Below are 24,462 nucleotides of genomic sequence, written 5' to 3' on the forward strand. Positions count from 1 at the left end.
GCTTTAACAAGTGCAGACAGTTGCCTCAGTGGCTAGTCAGCATCTCCATAATGAAAATCTCCTTAGCTAATTATCTACTGTGATTCCAGCCAAAAATGGTCCTCTTATTCTACCCAACAAGTAATTGCCATAGCCATGTGCTGTTTCAGCAGTTACTGTCTTTTCAGCAAACCAGACCACTGTGCACTTATGATTGAAGAGAAAAAAAAAGAAACCAGCACTTAAATGAAGGAATGCTGTCAACATCCGGGACATTGCCATGACCTTTTATTCCACTTAACAGAAATATTCACCCAACAATCCTGGATGTGGATGTTTTCATTAGAGAATTTGGCTTTATCTTCCTATTATAACAGCAGGAAGTCAATTTTTATGTCTCAACTTCCCAATTAAAAACAAGCAGAACTGCTAAAACACAACTCAAAATATGCGAGGGTGTTTTGCTACCAGAAATTTCCTTTCCAAAAGCATTTCTCAGAATGTCATGACACAGTAACAATTTTAAGTGATGTAACTTTAAAAACAAACATAATACAGCCATTTTCATGACTATTCTACTTCCAGAATCATTTTGGACATGCTGTGGAAAGCACGCATGATAAAGCTAAAGGAATTTCAAACTTTCAAAACTACAGTAATGTCACAAGAACATTTAAACATATGCAAAGACACTTTTCAACAACTTTATTGGTTTAATAAATGTTGTTGTACAAAATTTCTCTGGAACATCACAAAAGAATTACAGTGTAATTATATTTTGCTTATAATATTTTAATGGGGAGGTACAATTTTTTTTTTGAAAATAAACATTCTAAAATTATGAAATGGATACTGATTTTAAAAAGCAGCATGATAATATTCCTTGTCTCTCAGCAAGAGTAAAAAATACAAGCCTCATTGTTTTGCACTATTAAATTTGAAACAGAGGATGACAGTACTATGTTGGCTAAGTTTACTTTTGCATTTCCATATTGCTTAAGTGGAATTGTTTACAAAACTACTTTAGAATAACAGCAGTAAAATGAGAAGTATCTCAGAGGCTCAGTGCTTTCATACTTTCAGCCACAGGAATACAGGGCTGAAACTATACAGGGAATTTTCATCCCAATATACATTTATAAATCATAAAATGAAAAACATTCAGAGCAAGCGCATCATGTTTTTTGTTCCTTAAAGAAGTCCATTCCTTTCAGCTCTTCTGGGAGATAGTCCTGTTCTACAGGTTCCTTGTACATGGGGTTATATTTATAGCCTTTACCATAGCCCAAGTTCTTCATAAGCCTTGTTGGGGCATTTCTCAGGTGCAGTGGAACAGGTGGTAGAGGTCCTGTGTGCATTCTCAGACATTCTTTCACATTGTTGTAAGCCTTGTACACCTCTATAGACTTTGGTGCTCTTGCAAAATACACTACACATTGTGCTAGAATGACCTGGAAACGAGAAAAGGGAAAGCGTTAAGTGACTTCTTTTAAGCTGTTTGGGAAAGGAACTGTTATTCAGACATTTTGTGCAGCTTGAGAAGACCTTTATTTTTATACTGACCTTGCGGGCTAGGTCAGTGAATATTATTAAACAACAATTCAGTTCTTTATGATAGAATAGAATAGAAAAGAATAACTAGAAAAGAATAACTAATTTAGAATGTCAGAATATATGACTATTTGTAACGGAGGGAAAACAGAAGAGATAGATAAATATTAAATTAGTTCAAACACCACTTTTTAACATCAAACATGCAGTGAAATTCAAACTACAGCTTCTATTTTTAGAGCTACAATGATCTGTTACTCAAAAAGTGTTGTGTAGAATGAGCAAATAACTAAATTTACCTTGCCCTTGCAATCTCTGTTTCTTTTTTACAGTTAGAGCTAGGTTTTTACAATTTACAGTACTTTTATATCAGTAAATTAAAGAAGCCTTTACCTCACATTCTGGCATTCCAATGAAGTGACAACCTTGATAGGCAGCAACTGCTTGCGTTAAAGCCAAAGGATCTGCCAGTCCTGCAGAAAAGGATCAGATGAAAGCAGGTTAAAGTCAGTTTACTTTAATTACCTTTTTTGCCCCCCTTCTTCTAAGGAGGACAATTATTCATGCACACTGCAAAGGTGCTGTAATCAGATGGCAGATCGTCTGGTACAATACTTGAACAGTACATAAGATACACTTTCTTCATCCAAAACCTTCCTTTTTCTATGCTGTCCTCCAAAAAAAAACCTGAATGTTTGTGCCACACAGTGGCAGCCTGAGCAGCAGCAGATAGTGTATGATTCACTTACTTTTTGGAACTGAAAAAGTGGGGAAATATACTGTATAGACTTAGCTTACCCAAATCTAGTAACTCTTCACCCATCACATGCACTAAAAATGTTGCTGCATGTGTTACGTTGGAAAACAAAAAGAAGATGCCTTAAAAACTACAGAGCCTGCTATCAAATCTGAAGTTTGAATAACAGGATAGGCTTTTAGTTTTCCACAGTTACTAAAACAAATGAACAAAGAAAAAACCCAGACACCCCGAATACACATTCTCTGTGACACCAGTTTATTAGAGACCTACAATCATCACCAAAGCTGAAAGAATATATATAAGTACACTGTCAAAACCTAACCTCAAGAAAAATCTTTGTTTTTCCTGCAGTAGATAGTCATCGCAATGACATCAAACACAGGTTTCAGTGTGCATATACTAAACTTTTGCCACATGTAGCATTTATTTTCCCACCTGTACCAATCTTTGGAAACCAGAATACTGGAAGATCTGAATTCAACATAATATTCCAACACGAAATACTGCAATCGCTTACCTATATCTTCACTTGCAAATCTTACCAGCCTCCTCGCCACGTAGAGTGGATCCTCACCACCTCAAGCATTCGAGCAAGCCAGTAAAGGGAAGCATTTGCATCTGAGCCTCTCATAGGACTTATGCAGGGCAAGAGATGCAATTGTAATGTTCTTCTCCTGTTTGGAATGGGTGAGAAGAAATATACAAAGCTATTTGGAGGAAATCAAGTGAGATACATTTAAAACAATAGAATATATTTTACCAAGTCACAGTAGGTAAACATAACCTGCTTTTTCAAGTTCTTTTTATGCACATATCATTATGTTGTTCATCAAAGCATAGCATGAAGATGCTGAAAACAACAGAACCATTTCACTAACTATATAAGCATATCAGAGCAACAGCAGATGAAAAGGAAAGTTTTTTTTCGTTTAAACATTACAAGGCAAACAATTTGATTTTGATATCCTATGACCTTTCCTTCAAAAGTAGGAAACAAAACTGGTATTTTAAGCAGTTAGGAAGAAGATCTTGTATCTCCTAATTCACAATAGGTAAAGTATGAGAATGTATAAACCATCAAACATTGCTTTTTGACAAATACATGTAGGTAGCACTGAGGAGGCAACAGAAGAGAAAAATGTTGTATACACTGGTGGTATTTTAGAAAAAGATATTTCACATCAAATAAAATTTAAAAATGAAGCGTGCAGTAAATGAGATGTGAATTTGCTCTATTATACATGGAAAAAAGAAAATATTGCTGTAATTATATAATGACGACACTACAAAATTTGGAGGAAATAGGATCACAGCACACAGCCCTGACAAAACCACTACAAAATCCTCAGCTCAGATGGGACAACTGCACCCTTTTAGGAAGGGCTCTAAAAATTATAACCAGTTCAAACAACACCAAAAAAATTAAAAAGCACCACCTCCAACAACAACAAAAACCAACCAACTATCTGAAATACCAGACTGCTAACTAAAGGGGAAACAATGATTTACAAAGAAGTTTTTTTTTAAAAAACATTAAAGTTTAATATAAGATTAAGTATGAATTCCAAGCAGAAACAAAGCCACTTCACAGATATTTTAGGGCTATTGTTAAAAATAGGGGGGCGCAATATTAGAAACACGGAGACCCCTCCTGCTTGCAACTTTTTTGCCATGCAGCTGGGTTTGATTCTTATGCATATCTTTTAATCAAACCTATAAGAGTATTTTGCTGTGATATGGTTTTTATACTCTCCACATAATCTGATTTTTTTTTTTTTTTTTTTTTTTTTTTACTTCTCAAAGTGCCTGGCATTCCTTGGCTCACAGCTAACCATATTATGAAGGCAACTGGCTGCGTGCACAGCCATCTGTTAACATTTCTCTTCTTTCTACAGCAAAAAGGATTTACAGCCTCAGGGCTGTATCAGAACACATCACTGTCGTTTATAGTCCCTGCAAAATAAAAGGCTGCACATATCATTAAGAAAACCAAAGCCTCCATACCACTGCAGTTGCTCCTTTCAAAATCAGAAAGTCTTCCACCTTCCAGATTAGAAACTGGGCCCATCTTCCAGTGTTGCTGCTCATGCTGCACTGCGGTTCTGTGGGGAATTCAGAGTGTGCACTCCCTGCATACACAGGCCTGCAGACAGCTATTTTTGATAGGACTGCACACAAAGAGCCCTGTGGTATGTAGTCATTACTCATGCCAACATAAACAGCGTATCTGTGCTCTGTCATAGCACTTGAGTTAGTGGCAATAAACCCAAGCAGCTGGACTCGCATCATCATCTTGGGAGAGGCGTCTTTTGGTCTCTCAAAAGGAAGACAGTCTTTAAATATCTTGAAAGGTTGCATTTGCCTGGATTTTTGCTTTTTTTGGGGGGATGAAGTGGTTTTATACACTGCTTGGGCTACTGTAATGTGTCGTGCCTGGGAAAGCCAACTAGAGAAGCAAAAGGAATCCAATGGATAGGTTAGGACCAGAGACACCAACCCTCAGAGTACATGGCTGAGGAAGGGAACAGTTTCCTCTCTTTATTTCCTTCCTCAGAGTTATGTGTGACTGACTTACCAACATAATGACAGTATTTATATACTGGACAGACTTCATGTAACTGTATATTTTTCCTTCTTTTGAAACTGTGTTTTATGAATCTTTTTTAAATATGTAGTTTATACTCTATCAGATACCAGAAACAGTTTAAAAAAATTAGACAGGTCTCTTTAGAGACCCTGTGTTTATTAGCCCTGTTTCTCATGCCAGTTAGCCACTACATAGATTCTGGCCTTATGAATTCAGCTTCCAGAGATACATATGCAAAGTTATCACTGCTGCTCTGCATCCCAGATGCCTCTTGAAATCAAATCTCTGAAGAGTTTTTGGAATCAAAACACAACTGTTCTATTAAGTTCCCACACAAGCAAATACCTTTCCTAAGAGAAACAAGACACTTCAGAAAAGGTTTCAGGGAAGATGGTATTTTCTAGAGTATCTCGTGTATATAGACACATAAATCATGCTGATTCTCATTTTTGTGCCCCTAAATCACTCATGTTCTTAAGAAGAGTTTTCCAGCTAACTTAAGATGTTAATTTCTCTAAGGTCTTATTGGTAGTAGACAGGTTAAAAAAAAAAAAAACCTTATTCACTGACCATGGTTAGTGTCTGGACTCCTTAAGCAACCGCTAATTATAGTGAGCCAAAGAAATGTAAACAGTCACTGTCTCACATTATTTTCTGTCTTAGTCAAAGGTAAAGTAGAGAATAAAGCCTTGGAAGAAAGACTAAAGTAACAACATTGGTAAAAAGCCTTCTCGTTCTGGCCCAGCAGAAAACAAAGCTGGCAAACAAATACAACGGAACAAGACATCTTCTCTTTCCTCCTTCATAAAATAGGGTAGCATAACATTACAGGTTACATTCTGTAATCTGGAACACCTTATCTTCATCTCAACATGTTTCTCTTCTTTACCATAGTTAATTACCACTGTTAATACATAGATAGAGACAAAATCTTGCAATTAGTCTGATTTTTATTTTTGGTATTCACTATTAAAGCACTGGAAACAGTGCACCACAATACATAAAAGGAAGAAGAGACAACACAAATCTGTCTTAAAAATCAAGTCTTTGTCCATCTGTAGTTAATTAATTTAGCTGCTGCATCATTTTCTCCAAAAATCAAAATAAAAAGGAACTACATTTAAAAGCTAAAATATGACTGAATAGTTTGTTTTCTCTCACATTGTAAGGGCTGCAGGCTGTTCCTGGAAGTGAAATTTGACTGGTGGTTTCTTTGTTCTGCCAGCTAAAACACAGATTATCTATGCAAAGATCTTGGCTGTACCCAAATCAAAGCAATAGGCCAATGACTGGATTAAGAATAATTTCCTTCCTAGACTACTCGGAGAAAGTACATGAAGGCATGCATGACCATATACATTTGGCAAATACTGCTTAAGGTGAGCAAAACTAAACCAAATAAAAACTGGATTCCATATTTAAGATTGAAGCCCACTTTTTTTTTTAAGAAGGCTGTAGATTCCAGCACAAGAACTGAGATTCAAAAAGTATTGAAGCATACTACAAAAATATTAATATTTATACAGTAGCCTCTATCCAGAAACACTTTATACGTGAAACATAATAGCTATCTCTATTGTTGCCAGAAGTGATCAATCCAGCCCCAGACTATTCTATTCTGCAAAGGAAAGTTTAAAGGCACATACCCAGGCAACTTGCTACTGTGACATTAGCAGCCAGAGGTTTTTTTTTTTTTTTTTTACTATTTATGCAGCCAAGAAAGAGGATTTTCAGTGCTGCCACCCACCTCTGAAAGAAAATCTGACAAAAACCACACAAAGATCAAAAAGAACTATTGACACACACCACCTAGACTTCACGCAGGCCTTAGGTGGAGGCACTCTGCCATCTCTAACTAAGCAAATAAGCAGAGGATGGCTGGGAGCAATGGCCACAAATGAGTTGTGAGACAGCAGCCACAAGGCGACGGCAAACACACAAGGGACCTCCACAGCACATGAGAATCATACCAGTAAACTGGTCAGATTTTCCCCTTCCTCCTTCTCCTTACCCATGACTTCTTCCTGCCAGATATGCCATAAAAATGTTTCTTCTCCCTCCCCCTAACTAACCTTCCATTCTCAGCTGCCAACGTATCAGTATCTGCACAGCTGACTTACTGACAATGAGCCATCATTTCCTCTTTGTAGCAAGGCTGAGAGCAGGCAAATGCATTGCAAACAACCTCTACAAATTTCACCACAGCTTTTAAGCACTGACAGTTAATTCAGCAGATCAGATACAGTGGAAAAACACTGCCTGGCATAATTGTCTGATACTATGGCAGAGTAATTCAAGTATTGCCAAAGAACTAGCACATGCATTCAAGGCGATTCGTGTAATTTCAAACATTCAGTCTCTGGCCTTTAACCATCTGCATAAATAGGTACAGGCCAGCTCCTACGGTGCCTAACATTGCCAAGTTACAAGTAGAGCAAGAGTGGTTACCCCATTAAGAAGCCTGAAATGCAACTAGATTTAGGTAACCTGTACTAAGAAGGTTACTAAATTAATTACCCGTAAAAGCAATTCTAAAAATATAAGCAAACTACAACAGAGCATTTCCAACCCTCCAAGAACAAATCTCATCAAAATACTACTTCACCCTGCAATCCTCTTAGACCTCAATATTCTAATAACCTGAAGGAACAAAATAATTTCACCTGTTTCAACTGTTAGAAGGACTGCAAGCAGGTTTCTCAACTAACCTATGCTTCCTAAGCAGTGAGAGGAAACAATTTAGAAGGAATTTCTGGATGAGCCTGCTATACTGTAAAGGAAATTAAGCTTTTTAGGCCAAATTTCAGTACAGCCACTGCTTCACCAGAGCACTTGGTATGAAAGGGGGAGAAGCAGTGGGAATTACAGAAGCTCTTCAGAATGCTGCATGGCGAAAACTGTATCAGCCACCCACCTGCTCGGTCATACAGGATGTGAGATCGTTGTAGACCTTCCTTTACATGTTCTTCTGTTATCAGAACTCCATCAACAGAGCATCCTTTGGCAGTACTCACAGGAGTGGTCTTCCCTGCTGCCAGCCTGGCCTGAACTGCTAACTGAAGTCCGTTCAATCCAGTCCTTGCATCACCATCACAAAGGTAGGCTAGGGTACTTAGAGCTTTCTCCTCTATGTACACAGGGCATCTGCAACAAAATGACAAAATGTTATCCCACGCGTTATCCCAGATGTTATCTCATTGTGTATTGTGCTAGATACTACCTTTCTTTGCAAAGTCTGCTGAGAGGCAACTGGGCTTACGTTTTGTTCTTAACTCATTGTCATGATTACGCACTGCAGAATATGGGATAAAATTGTGAGATCCTACCCCTCGAACACCTGTCTAATTCACGTTAAATACAATGGCAGACAAAAAAAAAACAGAAGCTCTCATCTATTTAATCTTTTTTTTTTTTTCCTTGAAATTACCTCCTCTCACCAAGTTCGATGAAAACTAAGGGTAGGTTTTTGCCAGAAGCACAGTTCTGGCACAGCCATTTGAACATCATGAGGTTTTACTCCATCAGCATTTCATAGCTAGCAGTTAGAATTCCTTGGGGGAAGGGCAATGAGGAAGCTACCCAAATGCATGAGATAGTATAGTGATGCACAAAGTAACTATCGAGTATTTGAACTAATGGTTACTGACATTACGAGCTGGTATCAGATGTTCTTTAAAAAGCTATGGCAAGAAGCATTGATGTAAATCATGAATCATATATGCATCCCACCTTCTTATTTGAAATGGTGACAGGTACAGCTTCAGTCACTGGGGTACAAAACCTATTGCAGCACAGAGAAGGCTGTGAAATCCCAGAAGAAATCCCAGTGCACACAAGTCCCTGTTCTTTCCATCCACTGCTTTAACCACACCAGGGCTATGAGAACTCATCATAACAAAAAGGCTGAATTTCAGTGACCACACAGCATAAATGAACAGGACAGGAACAGCTGAGAAATGCAGGAACAGGTGAAGGCTTTGCCATGGTCTCGTAGCTGATCTAGGGGAAATCTGGGAAAGTAAAGCACTCCATCTCTTTCTCTAGGTTTTCATTCACTGGATTGCAATCCCTGCTCCCAGTGCCATGCAAACTACCGGACTCTGCATATTGCACATGCACATTGTTGAGTATTTGACCCTCAAACTTCAGTTGCATAAACAAGTTAACTACTAAGGTGTTTGCCAGACATGGGACACTGCTGATTTGAAAACAGAAGCCGATGGAGTTAAAGCATGACACAAATAATCACCTTAAATTGGCCATTTCTAATAACTGGACTTGGAGAAGGCAATTTCTAATGAAGCCCTCGTGCACCAAGTTATTAGGGATTCACCAAGAGCCCTGCACCTCATTCACCAGAAAGATTTACCACTGCTATTACCAGTGGTTTACAAAGAGATAATGCCAGGGTTCCCAGACACGCAGCTCCACTAATCTTCATTATTTGGCCCACCTCTTTATGGGGCTATGAAAAATGTTTTTGTTAAGCATGCAGCAGCTGCAAGCAGCTCTGCAGCTACAGGTATTTGAGCAGCTCTGAACTCCCCCTTATTCCCATGCTAGTCAGAAGTAGTCTGAATGGCAATGTTAGCTTCCAAAAACTTGCATTTCATGTTTCAAACACCCTCTGTTTGAACAGGGAAAAAGCAGAGTATAACAACACAGTGTCTGTCAAGTAGCTTATACATCAAGGTACTTGGAAATCAAGGAGCGATGCTCACTCTCACTACTACAGGTGGGTACCAGATTTTTATATATGCATTGAAACAGGACAGCAAAGAAAGCAAAGGCCATCTGTAAAAATGCAGCAGGCACTACACAGACATCCTGCTGCTAAAACCTCCATCAACAGGGAACAACACCAAGTAGGTGGTACACTGAGCAAACACCTCGATACACTACCAGGGCAGATTGAAGAGAAGGTTTCACATGTGAACCTGCAAAGAATCCCGAAAGAAGGAAAGTTTCAGAGCCCTGTTACCATTTAATTGCTAAATGAAAGCACCATAAGATAGAGGAGTTTTTTTTTTTTTTAATTATTATTTATTTTACTTGGCTGTTAAGTGTGCTACTGACTCAACACCAGCATTTAGCATTACAGAAATTAAAATAAAAATGCACAAGGAGGTATGTAAAAACCTGGTTACAAGCAAGTTCTTGTCATGCTTCTATGGTGAAATCCAAGTTACAATACATTGGTAACGAAAATTTTACTCCAAATAACGTGTTATGTATTAGGCCAATCTAGTCTTTGTCTGTAACAACAACAGCACTATACATACAGGCTATGGAAAAAAGAAAAAAAATGAAGAAAACTTCCAACTATGGGCAAGCTGCTCGTGGTATATTGATGAAGTCAATGATTTGAAATAATGCAATGCTTCCCTAATTCCATAATTAGGGAAGAATCAGCTCAGCTGAGAATTTACAAATAATATTTTATACTCAGAATAAAGTGAATTCAGTTAATTTTTCTAAGAAATTAAGATCTTAAGTCTCATCACTCGCTGTATTTGACATTTTTAAGCCCATCCTATTCTCAAAAGCTCAGGCACCCTACGCCCTTTCACTTTACCCTGACTTCCCCACACCCTCAAACTCTGAGGCAGAACAACTCCCACAGGTCCTGACCTCTTCACAAGCTCCTGAACCTCTTGCAGATGGGCAGACTTGTATTTTTTTTCCCTCTCCAAAATTAACACAGTACACCCCCGGATGCCAATGCTTAATGTTGCTACCTCGTAACCGACGATACTTGGAGACAAAAATAAAAACAAGCCACCAGGGACACCCCAGGATCTATCACTCACTGAGCCGAAGGTGATATACTAGCTCAAGTAATGGAAAACTACCACCATGGGGTAATAAATCATTCTTCCAGCTCCTTCCTTATCACAATATCCTCAACACGGTTTGTGCCAAGAACCAATATGAAGCAGCATCAATTACTCGTAAAACCTGTACACAACCAGTGTTTGACACAATAAGAGTAGAGGCAAGGAAGTCCAAGCAAGGAGAACCTGTACAATGAAAGATTTAGAAATAATTGAGCAGAGCATGCGATAAAGTATCCACTGCTGCTTTCACATATAAATCAGTACTTTATTGCATTCATAACACAATTATTTTCACTACAGTCACTCCTGGACAGATTGAAAGTTTTATGGGCAAATATAATTCTTTGTCTTAAAGTTGTATGATACCAATTATTCACAGCCTTACAGCACTGTCTTTGAAGAAGGCCTCATCCCAGCAACTCTATTTTCAGCAAGGAAATTAGATGGGTGTTTCAAAATGGCAACAATTTTCAAAAGGTGCTCAACGCCCAAGACCCAAAGGAAGCCCGTGTTAAATATTGATTTATAAACCAGCAAATTCAAAACCTGTCAGTACTCGTAGTATAGCCACTAACGAGCTGAATTGCGTGATGTCTAGCCTTGCCAACAGCAAACTGGGAATCTTTCGTTTCAATCAGCTGCATGCCTTCTGGGCTACCTAACTTCAATATATTAATCTAGCATCCAGTTTACCACCTGACAAATCAGAGAGCACTCTGAGGGCAGCACCTAAAAATAATAAAAAGCCAAGAATGAAAAGAAGAATTTGATTTCCTGTCAGTGACACAGCACAAGCGCACTGCATCAGTGTGTAACTGTACAGTTCGTGCTGTTACCGAGCCAGCTAAAACAGTCAAAAAGCACAAGCAAAATCTCAGCAATATAAAGCATCTTTCATGCTCATGTCTCCTTACTTTTCTTCTTCATGACTGTAAACTTCCTTTCATAATCTCCCCTCTTTTAGTTTACTGCAGGCTTTATGAGGCACCATTTGATGGCAGCAAAGCTGACAAAGATGTAACGCCAAGCACATCTTATCCTAAAGAAACCCAGTAATTCATACAAAAAAAAATAAAGAAACTTTGTAAGCGCAATGACATCACACAGAAAAGGATACCAAATTCTGTAATGGCTTCCAGTGGTTCTAGTTCAGCTTTACAGCAAGAAAAGGATGCAGCGGGATGAAAAAAGCCAGGTGATCTAATCCTATCAGAAACCTTCAGCAACAGAGGAAGCAAGACAAGAGAAAGCCACTGAGCAAACTTAAGGAAACAGATTCTAGTAGCGCACACTTTCATCTTGGGAACTGCTGCACATGCACACAATGCAGAGGCGCTGACACCTGTTGAATCATTCTGCAGTGGCTGTATTCTCAGTGAGCTTGAATATACCTGTAGGAACTCTGGAAGACTCACCCTCACACTGCTCCTCAAGGTAAAATAAGACACTGCAGAGAATCAAGCTCTTCTTCAACATCTCATCTAGGCCAGACATCATGTCAGAAAAGTGTTGTGATACTATCTGATAAAATGATTCCAAGGAGCACGTGCAGAACTTCATACTGGACGTGGTTTGGACAGGGAAACTCACTCCTTGAGGAGATTAAATCCATAACACAATGTCCATGCTTCTTCTGGTTGGATCTCTGCATCCCTTCTAAGTGAGCATGCCTCACATATGGGGACATGCTGCCTTACAGCACCTTTTCCAACTCCGGAACAGATGTGAGCACAGTGAACAAGCAACTCCACTGTAATTTGTGACATACTTTTGTTTATTCCTCAGGACAGCATGAACTCTTACCTGCCTGCATCTAACGCTAGCCCTGCTTCATAGAGATAGGGAGGTAAAGAGATAAGAGATGCAGCTGCTCCTGCAGAGTGGTAGGCAGAAAGGAAGCGAAGGATCAAAAATGGCACAGAGAGCAAAGCAAGAAGGAATTAAGAAGAAGATCGAAATCTGAACCACAGTAAGGGACAGGGTGGTTAAAAAAAAAAAAAAAAGCTAAACTCAACAGCAACAGTATTTATCAACTACAGACCAGAACCAGATAGTGGTGGGAAAGATAAAAAAAATAATAATAATAAAAAAATTGAACACACAACTGTAACAAAAGCTCTAAAAATCCTAATTCTATTTTCATTTTAAAACGCAGCCTGGCTCCTGCTTAGTCACTGGTATGGGGCACTCTCTTTTCATGGATAGACTTCTGAAAGCATGCTAGTCTGACAGCCTGCCTGCCAGACTTCTCTCAGTTTGATTAAGCACCACACCACGCTGTTTAAATCATCCATAGCTAAAGGAAGGTTACAGATACGGGAGTCTAGCGAAACCCAAACCCAAACAACTGCAGCTGAAACTATGCCTTCCACTTTAATCCCATACATAAAGGAAAGTCTCCAAACCCCAGCCAGGGTGTAGCCACAACCACAGCTGTGCCCCTGCATTAAGGATGACATGCTGCGCTGCCCTCTCTTCTGAAAGTCACACTGCTATAACATGCAAAAGCTATAAATGAGTAAAAGTGAGGCAGGGAAAAAAAAAAGAAGGGGGGAGGGGGAAAGGGACAGCTTTTATTCCCTGCCCTGACCTCAGCATTCAGGTTATCGCTTCTTATTGATTCTATTCTGTGATAATGCTAAAAGGAAAAAGCATACTCCCTTCTATTTATTGTATGAAGAGTGCCTGCCCAATTAGCACTGCATTAATGCGCTGTAAATTACTAGCAGTACACACAAGCATCTCCACGAAGAAACTGTCATCTTGCATGGAAGTAGCAGAATCAAGCATTACTCTTATTTGCCAGCTGGCCATTTCAGAAGGCAGATACACGTTCATAGGGGATCTGTCTTGACCTTGGTATTTCCAAAAACTCTCCCAAATGTTTAACACGACTATCTGGTTTGGACAAAAAGGGTCAGACAAAAACAAAATATATTTTAAGATAATCTATTAACATCTCACAGCAAACACCCTCCCCAGCATACTGTAAATCATACCATAGCACTTATACTGCAGCTAAAACACAGCAGTACTCTTCTCGATCTCATTCAAAAAAAATTGTCAGAAAACAACAAATTTCATCTGGTACTTCCAAGTTAATTTAACAGGGGATGCCCCATCTGCCACTTAATGGTAATGGGATGCTTTTACAACCACTAACAAGAAGTAACACACATTAGGACACGACAAAGACTCAGTTACAGGCTTCCACAGCAAATCCCCAGCAGCAGAATGGATTTAAATATCCTGGTGGGGTGAGTCAGGAGGTACAGATCCAAGTATAAAACTCTCTCCTAATCCAGACGGTGAGATTATGTTTTGGATGGAGAGCCAGTGCTTTGAATTCTCTCTCTCTCTCCTGTCACCCCCCCCGCCCCTGCCATATGCTGCCACCTCTTTTCTTTACTATCAGAAGTGGCTAGGGTTTCTCTTCCCACCCCCCAACTGCTTCATCCTCTCCCTGGCAGGCAGTCAATTCCTCGGGCTGCGCGCGTTAACACCCTGCAGCCCATAAAGTACTCACTCCGAGCTCTCACTGCTGCTGCCAGTTGCAGAGCTGTCGTGCTGGTCGGCTTTGCCCAAAACCTGGACCCCTAAGGACCTGACGGCCCGCATCAGAATTGCCTCCATCGCCTCCACCGAGAGCTTCTCCAGCACGATCACCCGGCATCGGCTCAGGAGAGCGGCATTGACTTGGAAGGACGGGTTTTCTGTTGTCGCCCCTATCAGAGTCACGGTCCCGCACTCAACGTGAGGAAGGAAAGTGTCCTGAGCATGGGAGGGAAGCAGAAAAACCTCATCTCAATCAATGACAACCTGAAGCATCCCATGTGAGTAGGCTGTCTGGCATTTTCAAATACTTTTTTTTTTTTTCCTGGTGTTGTGAGTCTTTGGGTTTCCTGTTGATGTGACAAATAACCTCACTGACAAGGCACCTCATCTGTTCGGCTAATTAACTGATTTAATTTCATGCACAGAGCACACAGTGGGCTGCTCACCTTGATAACCCATGCCTGCACTGAGAATGACCCTACCAGCTGAAAAGGAAGTGTCAAATATCTGCAAACTTTTAGTTTATGTGACTGTTTTATTGTTTGGCAATCAAAATACCATGAAAAAAAACTAATATAACAAATAATGAGGCTACTTCTAACTTCTTGAACCAATATTTAGGGCTACATTTTTTTTTCCTACTACCTAATTGAACAGGACGTCTGAGAACCGTAGGATCAGAACATGGTTCCATATAAAAACTTAACCAGCAGGCCAAATTTTGATCTTTCCATGGCATGACTAAAGATAAAAATACCTAGGAAAAAATAAAAAATATACAACGCTCAGGCAATGGCTGCAGCAACATATTATACCAAAGCACCATGCCACGCTTTAATTTTCTGTTTTCACAGAGAAGAGTGCACAACATTAAAGCAAACACACCCTATGCACATCCACATTCCAGACCTCTTTAAGGGTAACATGGAATTTAATCCCCAGCATGGAGGCTGAAATGAAGATACGAACAGCAAATGCTACTAACATGACTTTGGAGAAACAAAATTTCAGGAAAACATCACACAGAGCCCAGCATGCAAGTTAGCTGCAAGCATGGGTCAGCCTTTTATTTAAATCTTCAAATCACAGCAATTACACACTGATGCTCGGAAGTTAGTCACGGATTTAATTTTTGTAACTCTAGTTTATTTACTGCAAATGTTAAAATCAAAAGCCTGAAGTGCGCTACCATCTTAAGGCAAAGTGGGGAATTTTACCAAAGTTCTGACAAAGGCTGTCTCCAAAAAAGCGATGTAGTACAATACCTGCTGGGATTTGTTGAAACGATGGATCTCGTCGATAAAGAGAATGGTTTTTCTCTTGAAGAGTCTTTTTTCATTCTGGGCTTGACTGATGACATCTCGAACATCATTTGTCTTGGCACTCGTGGCTGACAGCGTCACAAACCTTGTCCCAGTCTTTTTGCTGCTGTTGGCTATGATGTGTGCCAGGGTGGTCTGAAAGAGTAGTAGGAGCTAGCCTTGTAACAATCATTTTGGATACAGAAAGTACTAATGCGCAGACAGTATATAGAGAGCAAAGCTATATATTTAGGACATAGGGACAGTGCTGACAGTTTAGAGAGTAGGATATTTTAGTTCACGCTATTGTGGCTGCCAATTCCACCACTGCATTTCTAGGGCCTGCACTTTTAAGTATCAGTCGCAATATTTTAAGTGCCAGCAGTGACAGCTGCCGTCTTCATCACTGAAGGAAAACTCTTCTCCAAAGACGCTGTTGTTACAGAAGATGGGTTGACTACAATTCACCACGCAACTATTTTGTAGAGTACATTAAAAGAATAAAGAGCTGGACCATTCCAAGATACCTGCAGAAGAGCTAACAGTGAAATTATTTAAGAAAGAAAAAAAACCTACATAAACATTGTTAACTAAAGCTTTTTCTATTTCCACCCCTTGTAGTAATGAAATTAATCAAAAAGCAGCTCTCTACAAAAGGTATGAGAGTTAATAGTGAAAAATTATATGCATAATTCAGAGAATATAACTCTAAATCTGAATAGTCAGTAGTAACCAAGTGCTGGCTCAGGGAGGTAAAGGGCTGCTGGCTGGACAAAACATTGCCTGGTTTTAATGAGCACTCACTTTGTTTCCCTTTCCTTGTAGACAACTCCTTCCCAACACAATTTATTTATAGGGAATTTCACTGCACCCACTAAAGCAGAGAAGCAGGCTGCAGCACTACTTTGCACATAGATTGAGTACACCTGAACACAGGCACAGTTTTCAGTCCTTCCTTCACTCCCCTTTGTAAAGGCAAGAGTATCTGCATGTCTCGAGCAGTGCATCTCTGTTTCAAAGTACTGCTAGAGAAAAACAGGTGATTCTTCCATCAATCTTGCTTCTTGTAAAGAAGGAGTCCAAGGAGACTGAAGCCAGGAGAGCCTCAGCAGCTGAGGAACAGGACAGGTGCTGACAAAACTGCTTCAGAAGATATTCTAGGTACTTGGGTTAATGCAGCAAGTGCTCTAAACCTGATCTTCTTGCAGAGAGACTGCAGAAGCAACCACCTACCAGAACTTCCGTCTCCTTAATGGATTTCCACATCCCTGAAACAGCAACCAGACAGAGATGAGAGAAGGGAAGCGAAGGGGAAGGATATATAATTATTTATCCATGCTTTAGCTTTAGTAAGGGATTCCTGACTGGTTTCAGAAGAGGTGTCATTTCATCTCTTGATGCAAGATACAAGTCCTGTGTCAGATCCCATCTCATCTGCTGGAGCTCAAAGCGTCAGCCCCTTCCCTCCTGAGCATGCTGCAGAAGACAAGACTGGGACAATACTCTGGAAAGTGCTCACAGCCAAGCCTACAGACATCAGGGAGGGCTAGAAGACCAGGAAAAAAAGGTGATACTTCAGACTTTGCTAACAGAATAAAACCATAAAACTAAAACTTAGTATTTCCTTACAAAAGGGACTTGATTCAGAATGGATCTTTGGAGGATTTATCCATGCCTTGAAACCACTGGAAGTGTGGAAAATGCCAATATATCAAATCTGAAGATGAAAAAGGAAAAACTACCTCTTCTTTCTCTAAAAGTAGCAGTGGCAAGAGAGGAAAAAAAAAAAAAAAAAACAACAACCAAGTGGCTATTCTTCTTATAGCTCCACTTCAACTGGTAGCTCACGCTTCATCAACATCAGGTCTCAGAGATGAAGGGCCTGGTTACAGCCAGCATAAATCTAAGAACACATCTAAATTGAGGCATTCAAGTCTGCAGAGATCACTTTTTCTACACCCAGAGTGAACATTTATTTTTTTTTCCTAACAACCAGCACAGCTGGTATTGCAAAAATTGTGAGTTTTGACTCGCAAGAGATATAACAAATGATAGTTGTTAGCCAAAAAATAAACCGATTTTTAGCTGAAGCTCGATTTTTTTTCCTGCTTTCTCTCAAGCAGAAGCCAGTACTATGCTACACAAAAAGTCAAGAACCATGACTCATCAATAACCTTTAACTTGAGCCTGCAGTCACTTATTTCCAGATCTACCACACACAGGACACCTAAATACCAAAGCTCTCCTTCACTGGAAATTTCTTCATGTCAACCCAAATTAGGACTTCCTTCCCCAAAGGCTGCAACAGACCAAGATTTAAACACCAAGATTTGTTTCCTTGCTTGGGCAGCTCTCTTTGAACATAACCTGTTTCCTTATTCTGTGCTGCCACTAGTAAATGCAACCTCACCTCCAGTGCTGGAAGAGAACAGGAAAAAAAATCAAGCACAAACGAAGCCTGTCCCACTTATGCTGATGTTCAATGACTTTACGTTAATTGGAAACAAGGTGGTGGTTTCATTTTCGCAGCTTTTTACCAGGTGATTAAATGACACCCACTGTATTAGCTTACCACAACCCCTTCTAAAAATTAAGTGATAATGCCTAGCTCTCTTCAGAAACTGAAAAACTTGGAAGAGTAGTGTATATGGGCTGATCATATGAATCCCTAGTCAAGAAGTTGTCTGTGAAACCTAAGGTCATCCTTACCTCATTGCACTGGCAGATCTGGTAGACCTTGTTAATGAATCTCAGGCAGACCTTGCTAACGAATCTGCCTGTGGCTTCCTGTTCACAGAGCCTTTTCCTGTCTGTTCTTAACTTGCACGAATTTGGCAAAACAGCTGTTGCAGATGCTGGTCAAAGAAAACACACCGAGCCTCAGGTGTCATCATGTTGCTTGATGAGCAGTCACAACAGGCTATGCCTGGTTGCACAGCCTCATGAGGGGTGCCAACAGTGCCAGCACCCTTAGACTGCAACTGGGGAAGCAGCTCCCTGGGATACAGCTTAAAAAAATGGGGTCTGTCCTATCCAACACCGCTGAGTTGAACCCAGGCTACCACGCCGTGTCACAAGAGACACGGGTCATGAGTCAGGTTATGCCTAAAGGAAATCAGAACAGCAGATGAGCATGGCTTGGGGACGCTGCTTATTGAGATAAATGCAATCAAAAGTGGCAGCAGTTGGCATTTATATAAGGGCAGATGCTATTCTTACTCCTCTTGTTTGGTTCCTCGCACCCCAAATAGCCCACAGGGAGACTACTGGAGGAGTAAGGTGTCACTGAACAACAGCAAGTGGCTTCCAGCACTTCCAAAATCCAAGCCAGACCTGGCATAAGCAGAGGCAAGGTCACTGTGTGGCGTTTTCTGAAGCAGAGCTGTGTCCCCATTTGCTCCACCCAGGTTTGTTTCATTACGCTTTACAAACACAATGAGCCAACTCCACTCTTCTCAGAGAACTACACAATGTTATTGCCAGTTTAAATTGACATATGCAAACTTAGGCATGCAGTATTTGAAGACTTAGCCCATGAAACTGCAAAGATGAACCCACTTTTCAGAGCTTTTCTGAACTCTTAAGCTCCTGTAAAAGACACCGCGCATTTTCAGTTTAAAATCTTACTTGCCACCTGTGTTTCAACGCACTACATGATAATCCCAAATAAGAACAGAAATAATAAGAAGAAATAGGGAACTCTTAGAAATAAAATACAAACTCAGTGGAGATGTGATGGAAACCAAAGATCACTTGCTGTTGTTGTGTGGCTTTTAAAAACATTTTGCACTCTATCAACACGGCATATTTTAACTTAGTACCAGATTGCATGCACAGACCCCAAGAAAATCACGCACGAACACTTTGTGATGTTGTTTACAGGGAGCAGGTTCCAGCTACTTGTTGTCTTCTTTTCACCCCCTCCTCATTAAATGACACACGTAAGAGGGAATGTTTACCATACTTAAAAACAGAATGTTCGGGTTTATAAAGCTTAAACCGTATCTGTGGCAGCAAAATTATTCTCTGCTCAAGTTACTCGTGTCCCCCCGCTAACTCTACTAAAATTGGTGCCCCCGTGGCAGACAGGCAAAAATGTAAATCCCTGCATTAAGGTGTCATAAATCACAGCGCAGCTTACTCGGATTACACCAGGATTCATACAGGCTTTGAAAAATTTGCGTAGTCAGGATGAATAAGCTAACTGTTCACAAGTTAATAACCACGGCATCTCTTTGAGGCAGCGTTTCTTCTTCTGGCCTGTGTCTGGTCAGCTTCTTAAAGTGGAAAACACATTCACGGGTTTAACACTTAGTAGTGACAATTTTTTATTTTTTTTTTAAACGGAGTCAAAGCAAGTTCAACTAAAGCACTTTGGCTTCATAAGATGTTAGGATGACAAAATAAAAGTACAAGGACCATGCTCCCTTAAAATAAGAAGGCACAATGCAAATGAAAATTCAAACAAATTAACTAAAAACAAACGTATCCTGATTTTGTCTTTTCGTTTTTGATTGTGCTTCCTTCAACATTCAAGTGCACCTGGGACAAGTTAACTTGATCAGCCCAGTACAATGCATTTTTAATCAGGTACTGGCTTTGTTATCTTCATAATAAAAAAAAATCTCAAAGTATTCTTGACCTTTAACATCAAATATGTTTGCAGCAGTTTAATAGCAAAGATTCTCCTCTTGCTCAGAAAAAGTCTGTTGAACCACACCACTTCTCATAAAAGCCCAGACTGACCAATAATGCATAAATTCATTTGAAAAGTCCCTAGGGGTTAACTCAATGTCCACTTATTTTTTGACTCAGTCCTGTCCTACCCTTTTTAAAAGAAGTATCAGTTAATGTGGTATTTGGCTGTAGCAATGGAAAAAAGCATAGATGGAGAGCAATAACCAGATTGCACGGGTAGCAGGAGAGTGAAGAAGTCTAAGAAGTCCAAATGACCACCTTACACAGCAATTTGGAGTTTAGACCAATGCATTTAGTAATATTCCTTTTAGCATTATTCCTTTTAGCATCTACCCACTAATGTACGACTATTTTCTTTGATGGGCAGACCTTAGCATGTGGGCTTGTTACATTTGAAGCTAGATAATACAAATATAATTTGTTAATATTTTTCCCCACTGTGCAATAGAAAAAGTTTTCAACTATCAGCCCAATGAAGTCCTGAGGCAGTGCTAGTACTTTTCTCTTTCACAAGATCAGCAGACAATTTTTACCATCCTTATAGGGAAGGATTTTTAATCTTTTCTTTAACCTTGCATTTTAAATCTCTAAGGACAGGAATTAAAAAACAAACACACAAACAAGTGAAGTACAAAACTTTCAGCAACTTAACCAAATCAAATACTACTTATGGAGAAGAAGGCCTGAAATGAAATTTTACTCCAACACCATCGTAGAAATACTGGCAAGCATCAGTGAGGGGAAACATTCCGCGTTTTGCAGTAGAAGTTCCTGGTTCGGCCAGGTCCTATCACTTCAAAAGAACACATTAAAAGCTAGGTGAAAGAGCAAAGCCTTAGAGCCACTTGTTGAGGGGCAACCTAGAAAAGAGATGAACTAGCCAAGAGTTTAAGTATTTGGAGAGCGAGTAACAGACTTTGGAACTGTTCCTGATGGGGCAAAAGGGACAGTCCTTACGCAAGTCCCAAGTCTAATCTGATGAACAGCTGAATTTGGTGAAAAGCAAGCTTACTAAATACACCTCCACTTGTATAAGTGGAGGACCTTGTATAAGCAAGGTCCTGAGAAAGGAGAGTGAAAGCTGCGTTACTACACACATGAAACTGACCACTCGTTATTCAGAGCCTATCTTAGCACCACAGCAGGTTCCAAAAGCCTTGCAACACAACTAAGTTGTCACCACCTCATGAACAAGCACTTCTACAGGCTTTCAAAGAAGGTGCATTCATCAGAACACAATCCAAAGCCTACTGAGTCCAGTTCTAGTTTCCAGAGGCTGCATGTGGCCCTCACTTTGTGATCACTGTGTTTGGAACACATTTTTTTCCTAAGTCTTCAAGAAAAGACCAAACAAGCACTGTTAACACAGACGATCAGAAACCAAAGACAGAATGACATGGAAAAAAACAAACAAACATGAAAGTAGGTCCCTGAAAGTTACTTATTAAATAAACTACTAGACTACTAAATAACCCAAGAGTTTAATTCCACTTCTCCCTCCTGCTGTCTTAATCGAGTCCATCTACCTCCCCTTTAGTAAGTTTGTAGAAATCACTTTTCTTTACCTCACCTCCTCAGGTTTTCCTGATGTGACTATGGTATTTTAAAGAAGTAGCAATTATATAAGCTCACCATCTGTTTCTTTTCAGGTGCATGTTATCTAGCCTAAACAACCTACTGCATCTTTGCCAACAGCGTCCATTTATTGTTCTCATACCTGCTCCTTATTAACTGTGATTAACTAATTAACCATGATTATTATGCAAATACCACACACACAAAGTCTCTATCTTCAAACAAGTATACTAACAAAAGCGAGCTGCAATTCTGTCCTTAACTCCTCTGCTAGCACTAATTCATTAGTCATTACTTTCCCTATCCCACCCTTCCCATATATGCTCTCATCCATAGCCAAGACATCTATACATATAATATGCAAAACACAGAGCTGTGTACACAGTAGCCTGACAGAGGTAACTACGTATTTTGTTTAGGTCCCCCTACCAAAAATTGGGAATAGGGGGGGAAAAATGGCAAAATTAATCTGAGATCTTTGAGTGCTCCCACTTGAACACACTTGAGCCGTTTATTTGGCCTTGCTACAGCTGTGGACCCCTTCACTGTTGTGTTGCAATTACAGTCCCTTTGGGGATTTACCACAGCCTGCCCCAAGTTATCTTAAAAGAGGCAGAACAAGAGCATGCAGTAGCCAGGACCTGTGACCAAAAGCTGGAAGGGCTGACTGCTTTTGGTTTGCCTTTTTGAAGATGGATGAGTGCCTGGCACAGCGTGCCTAACCCCTGTCTTAGCTCCCTTCCACACCGAAGTCTTTTCTTGTCAGGAGACAGAATTTGTGGGCCAAACCAAAGGTGTGCTCACAAACCATGTTGTAGTAAATGTGCCAGTATCACACCCCTTCTCCTCGATATTTGTATAGATTTTCTTGCTGTTTTCAAGCTTCCCAGCTTCTGCACGTTAGTAATGGCTCTGAAGTTCACTAAAACAAGCCTGCTGTCTGAAACGAGCCGAGTTTGGGAGCGTGGGTTGCTTACATTTTATTCTAGAGGCAGGCTGTGCTTTCGCAATCTCTGCAAAAACTACAGGGCATCAGTCAGCACGAAGCCAAAATAATACACGGGGTGTGGAAAAACAGAACAAAATGCGAGGGAATTCGGAAAAAGAGATGCAGTTGGGGTTGATGAAGCTCGGAAAGGCACCAGGGAAGGCGCTGGGCGTGGAGCCCCGGGACTCCGCCGGCGGCTCACTCACCTTGCCGCATCCCGGCGGCCCCCAGAGGATGAGGGAGGGGATTTCGTGGGACTCCAGCAGGGACCGCAGCAGGGTCTGGGCTCCCAGCACCCGCTCCTGCCCCACGTAGTCCCTCAGCGTGTCCGGCCGCAGCCTGTCGGCCAGGGGTTTCCCCTCCAGCTTCTGCGCCAGGCTGGCCCCGCGCAGCGCTGCCCCCCCGCCGCCCTCCTCCGGCTTCTCGGCGGGGGCTCCGGGGCTCTGCCCGCCGCCTCCGCGGCTCTTATGGAAGAGGGAGAAGACGGGGGCGGCCGCCGAGGGGGTCTCCCCCGATGGGACGGCGGCGGCGAGGCGCGGCTTCTTGGGAGGGGGCGAGCAGCCCCGCTCCGCATCGCCCTGCCCTGCCTGCAGGCAGCGGTCCAGGTGCGAGTTGATGAGCGCGCCCGGCAGCTCCCGCAGGCACACCGGGCACCGCACCGCCGCCCCCTCCTCCGCGCCCTCCATCGGTTCCCGTGCAGGGCAGGAAGCGAGACCGCCCGCCCTTCGGCTCCCGCAGCCCTTCGGGAGCTGTAGTCCGCCCCTAGCGGCCGGAGGAGCCGCAGGGAGCGTGGCTGCGGGCATAGGGCTCCGAGCCTCATGGCCATGTCCCCGCACCCCGACACCCCCAGGGCGAAATGGCCGCCGCGGGCATGGGGCGAAATGTCGGCCTCAGGGGGTCGGGTCCGCGCAGCCATAGGAGCCCCAGGGCAAATCCCTCAGAGGGAGGTCTGCACATCCTTAGATTTGGCCTTAAGCTGCTGACTTCTGTCTTCATGTTGAAAACTCAGAATCACAGAATCATCTAGGTTGGAAGAGACCTCCAAGATCACCAAGTCCAACCTCTGACCTAACACTAACCATTCCTTGACAAAACCGTATCACTCAGCTCTACATCTAAACGTCTTTTAAAGACCTCCAGGGATGGTGACTCCACCACTTCCCTGGGCAGCCTGTTCCAATGCCCAACAACCCTTTCGGTAAAGAAGTTCTTCCTAACATCCAACCTAAAACTCCCCTGGCGCAACTTTAGCCCATTCCCCCTCGTCCTGTCACCAGGCATGTGGGAGAATAGACCAACCCCCACCTCGCTACAGCCTCCTTTGAGGTTGGGGAGTAATAAGGTCGCCCCGATCCTCCTCTTCTCCAGGCTGAACAATCCCAACCCTCTCAGCTGCTCCTCGTAAGCCTTGTTCTCCAGGCCCCTCACCAGCTTTGTTGCCCTTCTCTGGACTCGCTCGACCACCTCGATGTCCTTCTTGTAGCGAGGGACCCAGAACTGAACACAGCACTTGAGGTAAAACATGTTGAAACACACAGAAAAACCCTTCCAGTTTTGGGGATGTGCAGCATCTCTGTGGTCTTTTTGGCTGTGATTCCACAGCAATGTAGGGTTATCACTGCTGCTTTTTT

The 24,462-nt window shown here is 41.5% G+C and overlaps 2 protein-coding genes across 2 annotated transcripts in view; one reads left to right on the top strand and one right to left on the bottom strand.

The window, feature by feature from the left end:
• Positions 1–669: 669 nt before the first annotated feature.
• On the bottom strand, positions 670–23,573 carry WRNIP1 (WRN helicase interacting protein 1). Its single transcript, XM_068670935.1, is given in 9 exon segments — positions 670–1,430; positions 1,924–2,003; positions 2,808–2,870; positions 2,873–2,933; positions 2,936–2,964; positions 7,792–8,021; positions 14,241–14,485; positions 15,535–15,726; positions 23,038–23,573. Coding segments are annotated over 9 exon segments (1,656 nt in total). The 5' UTR covers positions 23,518–23,573; the 3' UTR covers positions 670–1,154.
• MYLK4 (myosin light chain kinase family member 4) overlaps positions 14,414–24,462 on the top strand; it is a 79,955-nt gene continuing 69,906 nt past the window's right edge. The window contains exon 1 of the mRNA XM_068670933.1: positions 14,414–14,547. Within this exon, the coding sequence (XP_068527034.1) occupies positions 14,492–14,547 (56 nt within the window). The 5' untranslated portion in view covers positions 14,414–14,491. The remainder of the gene's footprint in view (positions 14,548–24,462) is intronic.

Source organism: Anas acuta, chromosome 2 (assembly GCF_963932015.1).
Source record: "Anas acuta chromosome 2, bAnaAcu1.1, whole genome shotgun sequence".
NCBI lineage: Eukaryota > Metazoa > Chordata > Aves > Anseriformes > Anatidae > Anas > Anas acuta.